This window comes from Babylonia areolata, chromosome 7, assembly GCF_041734735.1.
Source record: "Babylonia areolata isolate BAREFJ2019XMU chromosome 7, ASM4173473v1, whole genome shotgun sequence".
Classification (NCBI taxonomy): domain Eukaryota; kingdom Metazoa; phylum Mollusca; class Gastropoda; order Neogastropoda; family Buccinidae; genus Babylonia; species Babylonia areolata.
Genome location: NC_134882.1, coordinates 12439926 through 12455294, shown reverse-complemented (window position 1 = coordinate 12455294; position 15369 = coordinate 12439926). Strand labels below are relative to the sequence as shown.

At 39.0% G+C, this 15369-nt stretch overlaps 1 protein-coding gene across 2 annotated transcripts; it reads right to left on the bottom strand.

Moving 5' to 3' along the window:
* Positions 1–191: 191 nt before the first annotated feature.
* On the bottom strand, positions 192–15369 carry LOC143283713 (uncharacterized). 2 transcript variants are annotated; one of them, XM_076589966.1, is made up of 7 exons: positions 15123–15369; positions 12463–12612; positions 10424–10495; positions 8554–8643; positions 7796–7951; positions 7024–7128; positions 192–6527 (listed from the first exon to the last, which is right to left on the bottom strand). In XM_076589966.1, the coding sequence occupies exons 1-7, from the start codon at positions 15237–15239 to the stop codon at positions 5652–5654; spliced, it is 1566 nt and encodes a 521-aa protein (XP_076446081.1). In that variant the 5' UTR covers positions 15240–15369; the 3' UTR covers positions 192–5651. The 2 variants fall into 2 exon arrangements, with proteins under 2 accessions (XP_076446081.1, XP_076446082.1); XM_076589967.1 differs by lacking the exon at positions 15123–15369 and adding an exon at positions 13718–13919.

The following is a 15369-nucleotide window of genomic DNA, read 5'->3' as shown; positions in this document are numbered from 1 at the left end:
GGGAGTTAAGACTTTAAGAGCAAGGTGTGATCAATGGCCAAAGTAAAATGTCTATTTCTGAATGGTATCAACAGCACCACCACCACACACACATGTCAAAGCACTTTCTTTCAAATTTGTCACACAGATTCTCAAAGCAAACATTAAACTGTCAATAGCAGAAAATACACTGTTTAAAACAGAAAACCCGATGCGAGATTCATTGCTTTTATTACGAAAAATGAAAAAGATACAGAGTATCATCGACACAGTAGATATGTTCATTCTATTGTTATAAAATCATAATACTGTAATAACAGATAAGCTATGGACCATTTTGTCAACAATGGAACATCATGGTACACTACCACTACTTTCTGATAAAGCTTTATTAGAATAAAGCCCTCAGAGTGAACAGCACACTGTGTGACTGGTAAACACAACACAGGACATTTTTTCCTGAGAATAAGGCACATGTTTCCAGACACTGCCAATGACAAATAACAAGGTGAAAAAAATCTCCTGTCAAGCCTGCTGTGTTTATTCTAATCAGCCATCAGCCCCGCCTTCTAACCTTTTCAGCCAACTCAAAATCAAACTGTGAAAAAGAAAAGCAAAAGTGAAAAGCAATGCTTTTCTGTGTCTGCCTCGGTCCATAAGATCCAAGTCTATAGCGAGAGAAATGATTGAAAGAAAGGAACAGCATCTATGTAACTCTTAGAGAATGCTCAACTTCGCGTTGGGTTACGCTGCTGGTCAGGCATCTGCTTGGCAGACGTGGTATAGCGTATATGGATTTGTCCAAACGCAGTGACGCCTCCTTGAGTAACTGATACTCTACTTCTCCAAAAGGGAGCTACAGGGAGAGACTTGATAGAACTTTTGTGAATATGACACTGACAGATTTTGACAAGAGATTACTTTCATCCTCTCATTATTATTGCTTTAACATTAATATTAAGTGACCTCAGAGGCCATCTGTGGAACGGTCAGGCAGGCAGGCACCTGTCCAAGGACCATCCTCATCAACAAGTTCACACTCTCTGCTGCAAACAGGACACAACCCATGCATGTCTAAGTACATCGCATTGATGTACACACTCACAGTTTATGTACAAATTCCATTCATTTACTGATTAAACGACACCCATAACATAGCATTCTCTACACACTGTGACAGAAAACTGAGCTTCTCAGTCAATCAAGAAACAAACCTTAAAACCAAGACACTTGGGAATCATGGTCTTATCACCACAAACTGCTGAACATATCATACAACAATGGACTGACATTATCTGCAATCCATGAAATAAATTGTGTTATCTAATAATTATAAAAAGACAAAATAAATAACTCATCATTGTATTCTCTTCCGATCTCCTAACTAAAATAACCAAGAGACCAAAAACTAACAGCACATACACACACAGTTAAATAACAAACCCAACCATAAAGTGGGGAAAAACTGGAAACAAACAAACAAAAAAATACTGCATTAGTTTGACACAAATTATTGTAGCCCTGAAACTAGTGAAAGACTCATTACACAAAAAAAAAGAAAAAAAAAAAAAAGAAAAAAAAAAAAAAAAGATTTCAATCATCACATGGCATAACAGACTGTCTATATTCTCTTGCCTATCTTAAAATCCATGCAGACTGCTTTTGAGATCCACAGAAAGAACATCACAACAAAGGCACTTCGCTTATACACACATCTTACATTATCTGGCAAGGTCCAAATTGAAAAATCCAGTTTGTCATTTATGAGCTGAATTCATCCCTGTCTTACAAATCACTCAACAGAAATCACCTGTATGTTTATGGGAAGTCCCATCACAGTGATTAGTCTTACTAATTCATCTCAGTTCAACAATGGACAAGAGAAAGCATACATCACACACACACTTATTAAAAAAAAAAAAAAAAAAAAAAAAAAAAAATTCTCAAAGTAAAAATGCACAGCTGTGATTTTCCACCAACTATGCACAAATAAGCCATTCTCCTCTCTTGAAGACTAACATCAATGATTGCACAGTCAATGACCCAACATTGTACCACAGAACAGAAGCATATCGTGGAAGTACTCAGTAAGATGAGCTCTCCTCTTGGTTGCATGGTACATGATTGTAAAAGTAGGTCCATGAATTTATTATTCTATAACAATTTTATTGCCAAGGCAAACACTGAGGACATAAACTCCCAGTTGCAAACACACATAAAATTCTCTGTCACTTCTTGATCAGAATTCAACTTTTCCAAACTCGACACAAAATCAAACAAGAGGAATTAAGAGACAGTGGAGACAGAAACAACAACAACAAAAACACACACAAAAACCAACAACAAAAAACACTGACAGCACAAGAGACCAGAAATTTGAAACAGAAAAGAAAAAATGACAGTCTTTAAAATTCTAACTGGTTCACACTACCGGTAAATTTTAAATCACTGTTAATCAGTTAAAACCTCATATGAACATAAAAATTAAAAACAAAAGATGTCAGGCTAAGACAATACCCTCTCACTGGGGAAAGTTATATATTTCATGTAATAGGACAATTAATTATTGAATATGAGACAAAGTGAGGTAACAGACTCTTGCTCAGACTTGATCTAAAATCCATTTTAATTTCTACTTATTTACAAAATGCCAACAGAAAAACAACAAAAAAGCAGGCTGAACCAGGCTATCTTGAGAATATTTTTCACTAAACCTCAGTAACTTGACACCAGAAAAACAATCTGTGAAAACATCTGATTTATAAGAAACATCAAAGTATTAAAACACACAGGTCAACACAGACATGCAGAATCTCTCTCCCACACACTCGGCACCAGAGTGACAATATTCAACCATAATTCCCCCTCGCCTCTCCAAAAAATCTTGGTCTGCTTGGAATGATTCATGTAAAACTTTTGAGTGATGGCATGATGACTGATGTTTCAATATGATTTTTGCCTCAAAGGCAAGAGTCGTGGCTTTGTCATTTTTGCGCTGAAATGGAAGACCTAATTCCATGGTTGTGGTCTGTGTGGAGCAGTCATCTTTCTTGATCCTCCACTTGACCTTGAGTGGTAGCTAGGAGCTGGGAGCTAGTCTTTCTGGAGAATCAACTGACTGATTTATATAGTACAGTGTGAAAAACAAACATGTTTAAAAATTGAAGACTGCTGGACTCCTCTGGCTAAGCCTGTAGAAATCCCACTCTGACTGATCAATAAATACCTGTCAGTTTTCAGGCTGGGGAAATATCCTGGACATGGTGTAGTACTGCAATGACAGTCTCATCTCAAATTTGACTCAGGGGCATAATATGCTTTTGAGGAAAATTCAATACAATTCAATACAATGCAATGATGGGCATGAATAAAAAAGATGGCTGGTTCATATGTACCTAATTACTTGTGATGATGCATGATTGATGCCGTTTGATGAAAATTATACATATATCACTGGCCTTGATTTGCATGTAACTGCTTTTTCCAATTGGCAGAGGAATATATAACAAGAATAGCACCACAATAATGGTTGAGATCACCTGATATTACTATTCCAAGCAAAAACTTAAAATAGAGCAGAGGAAAAAAAAATCTCTAATGCTGACTAATTTCAGTAGTCCCACTTCACCCCCACCCCCCTGTCCCAGAATCATCAGTGATCTTTATTCAACACACAAACACACACAAAGATTTTTCTCTTATGTTTGGTAATGTCAGCAAACACAATCAGATATCTCTTTCTCCAATGCAATTTTTTTCCCCATTCAGTGATTCACTATCTTGAGTGCGTATCTCACTGTATGTGTGAGAGATTCAACTGCAAATAAATAACATTTTAGAAAAATCATAATAAATAATCTACACATTATGTACAATATATTTTCTTCACATCATGATCACCCTTCATTACAAAGTATTTAATGCTAAGGCATCCATGAGCCATTACTCAGTGCATTCAATAATTCATTTAGACAATGGGTAACTGTTTAACTTTTCAATGTTATTCCTTTTTGATTTGAGCATCTATACTCCATCAGGACGTCAGTCTGTGTCAAATGTATTCACTTCATTTTAAAGCACTAACAGGCATGTATGTATCATCACCAAGAAAACCTCTATCCTTCCACAGGGACTTACGGGATACGAGTCCGAGATCCTGTGGACATATGTGTATCACTTCATTGACTTGATCATTATACCCATCCAAGACCCCCTGTTTATCTTAATGTCAAGTGTTTCAGCTTTCAACTCAATGTCTTATCTTGGACTGCCCATTCCTGTTGCAAAATACAATGACACAGTGTGAGACAACTAAAGGGAACAATGCCCCCCATCTTAAAAAAACAACAAAAAAACCACCAAAATAATATACTGCCCCCACCCCCCACATACATGATAAATTTTTCAGAGCTAAGTCTCAAGTACATTATTTGCAAGTACACTTACCCACTTTAATAAGACTTTTTTTTGTGTTTATCTGTAACTGATAAAAAGACAGTTAAAACAATCCATCTAAAATCTTGTTATACTATGCTGCTGTTAAAAATAAAGAAAAACAAAGGTTTTTCATGGGGAACTGGATCAAAATAAATTAGTAATATAAATATATATTAAAAAAAAAGTTTTGTAAATATATTTTTGTCTTACTGAGAGCTTGGTTTTAAAAAAAGTTGTAAAAGAAAGTCAGAAAAAAACCCATCACAAATCCACCCTTATCAATTTCTTGTTATCTTAAAACCATAAAGTCATCTTATCTCTTCCCAGCTTAAACACACTCAGAATTTCAAATTACAGAATAACACAGTATTCCATTTTTATTCTGATGCTTTAAATTTCCAGGTTATTCTTATGTAAACATTCATTTGAATTATTTCAAGTTTAAACTTATCTAAATATTTATTAAAATCAACTGTCTTTACTACTGATTAAAATAAATTATGTTAATATTCATTAAAACCAATCATAACTTTTCAGTACTAACTACTAAGGTTTGGAGAATCGGGGAGCTTTTCATTACCAAAGTAAGTACTGTAGGTTGAAGGTAAATTACTGAATATTGCTAATGTTTGCAAGCTACTGAAGATCTGCTGATGTGAAGTGATGGACAAGAAAGCGGGTGGACTGGGAAAGCCCTGTCTCAGCAATGATTGTCAGACAGTGATAGTCACAGTCCCCTGCTCAATACTGCTCAGTGTTCCATGATATTCTGAAGGGGACAGAAACACTCTAGCCATTGTGGATTTCTTTTGGTTAAACAATATTGCAACATCTTGAGCGGTACTGATTGGTATTGTTAACAGTAATAAAGGGGTCAAAGAAAGAGTCGCGTTTCACTCACGTGATTGTATTGATTGCGGCTGTGTATACACTGGCAATTTTTCAAAGGTTATCAGTATGACAACCAGTAAATTGCAGTGTAAAAAAAAAAATTCTTTGTGCTAACACTGCAGCGCAAGAACGTGGCCATTGTTCATCAAGACAGTTTCAGAATATGTCAAATGACAGATGAAAAGGACTTGACATTAACCTGACTGTTAACATGCAAAAGCTCAGCAGAGAGAATGTTACCAGTGTGTGTACTGCATAAACAAAAAGAAACACAATGTACTTGAGCAGAAACGAAGGCACAAAAAATGCCTGTGTCAGACCCGTTTCCTGCCATCCTACAGAAGCTAGTTGAATGTTAAAGCCTGACCCTGCACCTGATCCAAAGGCAGTTTAACATGGCATGCTCTACAAGGACTAGAATCATGGAAATCAGAATCCTGATCACATTCAGAGTCCTGCTCGCTTGAATCTTGCTCACTGCAGAAATCATGCTCGCTGGAATCACGCTTGCTGCAGAAATCATGCTCACTGGTACCCTGTGCTTCACTAGAGTCCTGCTCTCGCTCGTCTGAGTCCTGTTCGCAGCCGGAATCATTGTCACTGAGGCTGCTTTCCTCATCACTGAAATAACCGTCACTGATGGGAGCTGCGACTGGCAGACTGCTGGCACTGTGCTTCACAGTGGAATGTTCTGAGACACCTGGCTGGGGAGAACCCACTGCTGTTGTGGAAAACTGTTCAGTGGAATGCTCAGCATTATCCTGAAGCTGAGCAGAACTCAGTCCTGACAACTGTGCACACACAGCTGCATGCTGTAGACCTTGGTCCAGCCCAGCAACCACACCTGTCTGTTTGCCAACAGGCTGCCTGGTGATGCTGTCTTCTTCAGCTGCAATGCCTGCAGATCTGTCACACTTGTCAACCGCTGAGGTCTCATTTGCAGACTCATCATTCTCATCCTCGGAGTAATCGTAGTCGGAAATTGAAACATTGGGACTTGGCTGACGTCTGGCAGCAGAGGTGTGTCCTGGTCCTTGTTCAGATTCAGACTCACCATTTTCTTCTATGATGTTGTACAGACGGTAGTCAGGACAGAAGCTGTCGTAAGGGGTCTCAAACTTTTTAGGGAAGTAGGCCTTGTTGCTCTTGATATCTGCCTGTCGCAACTTGTCTTCAGCGGTCAGGGCCTCAGCAATCTCATGCAGCTCTGAATCCAGCACCTGGTGAAAAGATGCAGAACATGACAAGGCTAATAAGGTGACAGGCAGTTTTAAGTGGACATGTTTGCCCCACACATATGAAGCTGATTAACACCATACAAAAATATGTTTTCGTTAAAGCAAGATTTTTTCCTCCACGTCTGTAAAGACCAACTGATCAAGATCCTTTTAAAACAGTTTCTACTCTTTGTGCTGTGAGTTTAAGTAAAAACAGATTTGTAAGTACTAAAAAAATCAAAATGAACCAAGACAAATAGAAACTATAAAAAAAAAAAAAAAACAAAGAAGAAGAAAAAAAGAGAAAAAAAGTCATTATACAAATATAAATCAGCTGGCAAGACCTGAAACGCTATCATCTGGCTTGCTCAAGAACAAAATAACCGGAGGAAATTCTTTGGTGCCTTATGTTCCAGCAAGAGCAAAGTGGACAAACTAAGAATACCAATCAAAACAAAAACTACACAAGTCCATAGAGAAAGCCATTATGGAGCATTACCTTCACAGAGTCCTGCAGGGCAACAATGGCGAAAGACAGGGTCTGTGAGGATGCCCCACGCTGACAGATCGTGTGCTCCAGAGCTCCCAGGGCCAACGCTGCAGGCTGTAGAATAGCAAATGTAGGAATATATATATATATAAATATATATGTATATATGTGTGTGTGTATATATATGTGTGTGTGTGTGTGTGTGTGTGTGTGTGTGTGTGTGTGTGTGTGTGTGTGTATATATATATATATATATATATATACATATATACACACGACATACACATTAACATCATAAAGAGTTTAAAATACACAATCTTTTTAATCAAGAAGAAAAGCAAGAACAAATAAGCAAAAACAACATATGCTTTGAAAAAAAAATCCAATCTCAAATGTCAGTATCTGTATATGTAAACAAAAGGGGGGTGGGGGGTGGGGGGGACATCAATGAAACCAAATGACTTTCAGAAATTTAAATAAGAAACGTAGAGGGGAATAATTAAGTTTAATTGGAGAGGAAAAGGGGGATAGGAGTGGTGAGAGGGCAAACAGAAAAGACGACGTAAAAGCACTAAACCATCAGAAGATACAGTAGACTAAGGGAAGTGGATTGTGAGATATTATACATACATACATTCATTATATATATATATATATATATATATGAAAATGACAACACACACACACATAAAACCTACCTAACTTGCCGCAGTATAGCCCTACCCAAACCTCAAAGAAGATCCATTAGTTGAAAGCAAAACAACAAAAAAGCATAAGGTACCTTCAGCACGAAAGAGAACTCCCTCAGCAGCAGCAGTTCGGCATTGCGGATGACCTGGGTGGTCGGGGGCAGGTGGGGGATGCACCTGGCCAACACCTGCATCATGTGGGGCAGGAAGTTCAGGTAGGTGCTCCTCGGCATCTCCCACCCCAATACCTGCACCATTTCAAGATGTTAGTTTACTGATACTGCTACGTCAGGCGCCTGTGGTCAGACAACAATGGTGCAGCTGTAAACTCTGTTCGCTCACAACTCTAGACGATGGTGTCAAACCATTGAATTATACAAGTTCACTTTTGATTCGATACATCAAAAATAAGAGATCCTATACCAACAAACAGATTCTGCTCAAGGTTTTGCAAAACAGTACACAATCATACGAAATTTGTTAGTTTTTTTCATGTTAGCTTTCAAAAAGAATCCTTATAGATTATTTATCTTCCCTTCATGTTGCCTATTCTCCATGCCTTTCTCATCTTTAAAATGCTCTCTCTCTCTCACACACACACACATGTGGGTACACATGCATCTGTTCCTTAATGATCCTTCCCTCTCCGACAACTGTATCTCACTCTCATTCATATGCATGTATATTGGTATACAGCATCTTTTCCATAACCAGCTTTCACCCTCTCCTGCCTACTCTCTTCACTACCCTCCCTAAGCTTTTTATTTATTTATTTTTTCAAAACAAAAAACTGTTGTTATATGACCAAGTGGAAAGAGATAAAACTGGAGACAAAGGTAAAACTTGCTACCTGCAGGATTTTCTCCTCCATCCGTCGCAGGTCCACCTCCTTCCACTGCTTGTAGTGCAGTTCTGCCAGCACCACAATGGAGGGCGAGCACTGGGGGGGAAAGGTCACCATCATTATTCATGGGTTTCTGCTGCTCGTGTGTGTCAGTCTGTGCGTGCGTGTATGTCTGTGTCTGCATGCCTGTGTGCGCACACTTGTTTGTGTACGGTGTCCTTGGTGCATGAAACTTGAAAGTTTATGTTTACAACTTAAAAAAAAATATGTATATATGCTAGTGAGGTGTGAGCATCAATCTGCTTTATCATATTACAAATACATTGATTTTCTTCAGCATTTGTGGGCTGTGGCTCTCATGTTCACCTGTATTCTATGGGTGGGCTTTTATGTAGACGACTGTTTTTACACTGCTATACTCTTGTTTTCTGGGATGTGCATGTTGACAAGTTCTTGTTTCCACTACCCACTCAATGCCAACATGGATTACCGGATTTGCTTTTTAACATGAGTGTTTGATATTCTGCATGCATACAGTTATATGCACACAAACTAAAGGTGGTTCAGGCACAAGTAGGTCTGTACATCTATTGACCTTGGATATTGGTAAAATGTCCACCTACACCTACCAGGTTCTCTAATCGGGAATTGAATCCAGGACACTCAGATTGAAAGCCCAATGCTCTGAAATCATCTGGCTTTTGCACCTGTGTTTATTAGCATTCAGTTACCCGGTACATTGATTTTTATTGATTTTTGATACACGAGCACTCAAGTTCCACCATGTGCATGGCACCATTCTGATAATATGAATTAGAAGTACTTTATCACTTTCAATACTGTGTATGACTGACACAATAGTGAGAAAGTGTTGGGGGCACTTTAAAAGTTCTGCATGTGTCGCTGTGTGTAACATTTAATTCAGTAAATTCTCTTTGGGCTTCAGTCACCCACCACCTGCCACCCAATACTGCATGATTGAAAGGTCAAAAGAAACATCACATTTTATTTGCATTGTAACACTATGCCAGGACACAGACCAAAGCATTCATACCCATCTTCATTTCACTGGTATTACATCAGAAAAACCATTGACCAAACATCCTGCTATGTCACTACACAAGCCAACCTTTTGTATTATCAGTTACACAGTACCAGAGACTGAAGAGTCTAACAAACGGAAGTTCCAGCGGCACTGTTATGAAAAGCACACTATCCCATTCTTTTGGCACCATATACTATCAACAGGAAAGATAAGGAGACACCGTTTCCTGCCAGATCTCTCGAGTTATTTCCTGAGACTGCTCCAGATTATACGACCTCAGAGATTATCTTATCTTGGTGGTATGACCAAACTGGAGCAGTGTTGTAATATCCTGCATACCTGTGTTCATGTTTTTGAGTGCGGCTACCTTTGGACTCGGAACAATTCAGAGCTGAAGGGAAAAAACAAACAAAGGGCAGACAGAATAAGGGAAAACCAGGTTAAAGGTAAACTAGTTACAGCCGCTTTCAAACTGTCCACTGTTGTTATCTAACAAATACGTAACTTTACAGGTCGTGGGAAATTCTTCACTTGTCTGAACTACATCGATCCCAATGACTCATCCCCAGATGATAATGCCACTAAGAGTAATAATAATAAAAAAAAAAAAATATTTGCGGAATTATGATCTCTTTTTTGTTGCTTATCTTAGTCTAACAGTGTACAGAGAATGCAAATGCGAATATTTCATTCAGATTAGGCCACGGCCCCTGTCTGAAGGGGGTATACACAATTGTACACAGAGAATATCAGTGGGGAGAGAGAGAGAGAGAGAGAGAGAGAGAGAGAGAGAGAGAGAGAGAGAGAGCAAATATTGTATGCACTAAATACCTCATCCTCAATCCACTTGCTACCAATGATGAAACAGGCAGCAGAAAAGCAGCTGAGGTATTTCCATGGGATCTGAAAAACCAAAAATCAGCATGACAACATATCAAGTTGTAATGAATCATGATCGGTCAACTTGTTTTTCATGAATATATCAGAAAAGACAAGAACTCTTGATACAAGAATCATACCAGTCGAGCACCATACCACCCTCCCCACCCCCCCAAAAAAGCAACAACAAAAAACAAAACATATATTAATGTATTATTTTCTTCACCCCATGTTCCTGAATAAAGGTTGAGAGAACAAATTTCACCTTTCATCTGGAATAATAATAATAATCAATCCAACTCAGCTTGCTAAGTTGACAGAAATCCAATGCACAATGGACAACTGGGGGAAAAAAGAATTAGAAAGAAAGAAAAAGTTACTTTTTGGATTTTTTATGAACATGGTGGAAGAATGGTTGTGCTCTGGTAAATATTTTAAACCTGAACTAGTGTCTGAAAAGGTCTGAATCTGGTCAATGTGCCCTTGCCCTGAAGTTTTGCAAAACAAATTTCTCCCACAGCAATTACAGCCAGTGTAAAAAAAAAAAAGTAGTGGGACAGTGTGTCTTGGCTTGATGTGAACCACTACATTAAACAGGGGATGGCTGATGTTCAAAACTCAAGTGGGGACGTGACTATCTGCATGTCAACTGATACCAACCCTAGCCTGTTGTGGTTAGGTGTTGACATGTACTGTACTAAAGTTGAATGACCTAGAGTTGACTGACTGGTCACTATCAGTCCATGGAGGACTTTTGTTGTGTCAGCTGGTTTTATTAGCGCACTTAATGGGTTGGCACAGTAGTCAGGAGCCTACCCAGTGTTGTATGTGAGTTTGTGTGTGTGTGTGTGTGCGTGCTAACACATTAAACTAGGTACTTTTCATGAAAACACACCTGCTGAAATAGACAAATACAACCAGAGATTACAAATTATATTGAAACAGTTTTAGTCCCCAGTTTTAACATACGGGTGGTTAGGTAAGTTGCGGGATTAGTGGGCTACACTTCTATATCAGTGGTCTGTTAAATCTTAAAATGAAAATCCCAGCACAGTGGCACATAAAAATGGTGCAGATTTTTTTCTGCTTCACCATGTGTTCTGACTCACAGCTGCATCAACCCTTTTCATGTCTACAAACATATATTTAAGATTGACATCTGTCACTTGTTTTGTTACTGAAGCCACCTTTGTGTTTTGTTTTTAAGATGGCTTTGCTCTTCGTGCCCCAAGCAAATAATGTGCCAACATCTGTTACCTTGCTGAGTGGTGATATTTTTAGCATAGCTACAACTGTCTGCACAGTTGCAACCACCACACACCTTAGCTAAGCTCTCTTTAGCTGACAGCTGTGATGGTAATATATTGTACATATTGTTAATGTATGCATGGATTTGGTGGGTTATGAAAGTGTCAACATACAGAGCACAAAAAACAAAGCTCTGCTGCTTGAATGGCAGGATAGAAATGACCGTAAACACAATAATACCCATGAAATTTTGTACATTAAATCAACGCTGATGTTGCAGCCCACAAATTAAGATAATGTAACAGATCAGCGATACTTGATCTGTCATCTCTGAAATGCTTTGACTGCAGTTAATCTGGTGCATGGAAGGGAGAACAGACTTGTCACACAAACCAATCCTGCACTATGAAATGCACAAGATGTGGACAACGTTTTTCCAGTCCAAAAAGTGAGTACATCGCAAGCTGCATAAGTGATCCTTACAATGCCCTCACAATAGTTTCAATAACTTTTTTTTTTATCCACTGAATATTATTGTCCTAATAATCAGTGTTGTACATCTGTTGTAGCCTAACATCGTCACATTAAGATTTTCATACAATAACTTAAAAGATCAGCAGGAGAGAGAGCGTCAGTGATAAATATACATATCTATCTACATTACAATCTGTATAGATATCTATATTCATTATATACCTCTCTATTATATATATCTTACATGAAACAAATGTGTCCCAACTCACATTAACTTTTATAAGTGCTGCATCCATGATTGCCACAGAGGTGGCAAAGACTGCTGGCGTTGTGGAGTCGAAGTATGTGCACATGGCACGGATTTGCTTGGCACACTCCGCCCGCTGTCCATACTTCGTGTGCAACTCTCCAGACGAAAGCTGAAATGATGTCAGCATACCAATCAGCCATGAATCTTTTAAGAGCCTGTTTGCATCAGATCTAATAGTAATACTGTCAAATAATTCAGTTAGAATCTAAAAATGTCTGAGAAAGGAATCTGGTTAGAATCACATTTCACTAAGCTGCAACTTTACAAGTCCAAAATTAAACTATCATTCTGGACAATGCTTGAAAAACATAATGGGCGTATGGGCCAGAAGCAATGACAGCATCAATGTGGGAGTCCCAACTGTACTGTTGACAGTTTAACTACCTCCCTAGCCTGACCAAACATACAAAAGATCAGCTTTGATATCTATCTATATATATATATATAGCTTTGTGTGCCTGACTGTGTGAGACAAGAGTTGTTGGTGGGTGGGGTGTAGAAACGTGAGAAACAGTAAGTAGGAGTGATGTATTATCAAGTCACCAAGTTATCTAAACACATGCAAATATTATTCTGTCAGCTTTATCTCTTGTTTCTCTGTTAACCCGGTATATTATGAACAACTAAGATACAAAATTTACATTCACTTGACAACAGAGTGCTTTGATACATAATACATGTCTAATTTGCCTCCCTAAGGTGGTGAAGTTTGAGAGAATGAGGAAAGAGGTAAACTCATGGGTTTTGTCATGTATCTATTGTGTACGTGTGTGAATAGCTGTGTTCAAGCGATGGCGAATCTTGGGATTTGGGGCACCCACAGACCTACATACGTCCGTGGGGGCACCTCGTCGTATTTCAACCCCCCCCCCCCCCCCCCATGAATTTAAGCTCTTGAGGTCTTTCATTTAAAAAAAAAAAAAAAAAAAAACATGGGCCCACGTTTACCTACCCCCCCTCCTCCTCCCAACAATCGTTTGTTCATTCATTTTGTCGGACATATTCAATAAAATAAAATAAACACTTAGGGGGGTTACTGACGCTTAAACTTGTCAACGGTGTTTTGCTTACTTTGCAAAAAAAAACCCAAAAACAACAAAAAAACACACCAAAACAAAAAACAAACAAACCGTTATTTAAATATTAAACTATTCCAAACAAACTGTTCGAATGGAAAATACCATCAAACAGTCTGACACTCGGGGAAATATTACCTCTCTTCACTAGCTTTTTGGCCCGATAAAAGAATGCGGTGACCTAAAATTCGGGGTGTTGTTTACCAACTTGTTTTTCCACTTCCAGGCGACAGAACCCAAACACCGTTGACCCCGACCTTGAGGCCTACCCACAACACACCTAAAACGGGGTCGCATGTGTTGGCACTGTGGTCACTGATGGTGCTAGCCGTGTACCGTCAGCACTGTTTTGGTCTTTCTGACCCCACCCCCTCTTCCCGGTTGACCAATACCACCCTTATTCAACTCCTACCCCTTCACTGTTGTAGCGAAAACCTTTGCACACACTTCGACACTGATAGGTGCACAGAGAGCGAGAGAGAATGCTGTGCAGGCAGTGCAGTGCTACAGAAAGCGAGCTGAAAGCGATGCATGCGTGTTTTCATGCGCGCGCATGAGTGCACGAGTGAGTATCGTGGATGAATAAATGTTGTGTGTGTGTGTGTGGTGTGTGTGTGCATAATTAGCAAAAACGCGTACGCATATGCGGTGTATAATTTCTTTTTAGCTGCATCGTGTTCAACGCATTTTGCCCCGTGCATCTTGTGCAGCCCGGGATCCGCCCTCCCCCTGCTGGCTCTTGCAAGGCTCGCTTGTGCTGGCTGGGGCCAGAGTTCACACCCACTCATCGGCAAAGCGTCCCTTTCGGCTGAAAGTAGGTCGTGCCCATTGAAACGTAAACGGAAGGCTTGTTCCACTCACTGCTGTGTTCCCGTAGGAAAATACGCACGAGCTATTCCGGTTACTGACGTTCTCGCGAATCAAGGAAGAATTTAATTTTGTTGTTCGTGATGAAAGTGTGAACAGATTGCATGTAAATCATCTCTTTGTGTGTTCTTGTATATTTGGAAATAACCATGAGTAGGCCTAAATACATAAATATTTGTGTTTTGTGTTATACGAAAAATAGAACACCAAAGTGCAGAATATATAACGCATTGCAGCACGCCTTCTCAGTGATTATATACAATGAATAAACATAGAAATAATGCACACTTAAATTCACAGTAATTTCTGCTAGGAACGCACGTTAAACTCAAAACTTTCTTTCGATGTTTATTTCAATAACAGTTATGGAACGTGATGATTGAAAAAAATGTACCAGCAAGCAGGAAACAATTTGATGAAATAAAAATTCATTTTACTTCGATATATCATTATGTTAGTGATTCAAAATCCCTCTTCCAAAGGAAAAATGATGGAAAATCTCGATTTATCAAGAGACATAAAATGAATGATGCTCACAAAACACAATTCAAAGTGAACAAGAAATTTATGTCGAATTGGTATTCACGGACACTGAAGACACAGATGATACATAAATATCCAAGACAAATATAGACTGTAAACAGAGTCGATCGAGAGAGAGAGATTGTGGACTTACACATTCCTTGCGTTTGTTCAGTTGCGGGAACAGTTGCCCCTTTTCCTGTTGTTGAAACGCTTGCTGTAGCAACAAGTCTTCAACCTGAAATGGCACAAACTGAATAAACTCATCCATTAACACTGTTCGAAGTTCCTTCGATTGCTACCACCACCACCACCAGCAGTTTAACATGATAATGACTAAAATGGGTAATCTCCAGTTTTACTGGGCCTTGCGTCAGCTGACTGAACGACAAATGCGCCAC

What these genes read in the sequence shown, in the direction of transcription:
- LOC143283713 (XM_076589966.1), bottom strand. Translation starts at nt 15,239, where the DNA reads ATGGATGAGTTTATTCAGTTTGTGCCATTTCAGGTTGAAGACTTGTTG. An exon ending in TGAACAAACGCAAGGAATGT is followed by an intron (nt 12,613 to 15,122) that starts GTAAGTCCACAA and finishes ACATCATTTCAG; the next exon opens with CTTTCGTCTGGAGAGTTGCA. An exon ending in TGGAGGAGAAAATCCTGCAG is followed by an intron (nt 7,952 to 8,553) that starts GTAGCAAGTTTT and finishes GAAATGGTGCAG; the next exon opens with GTATTGGGGTGGGAGATGCC.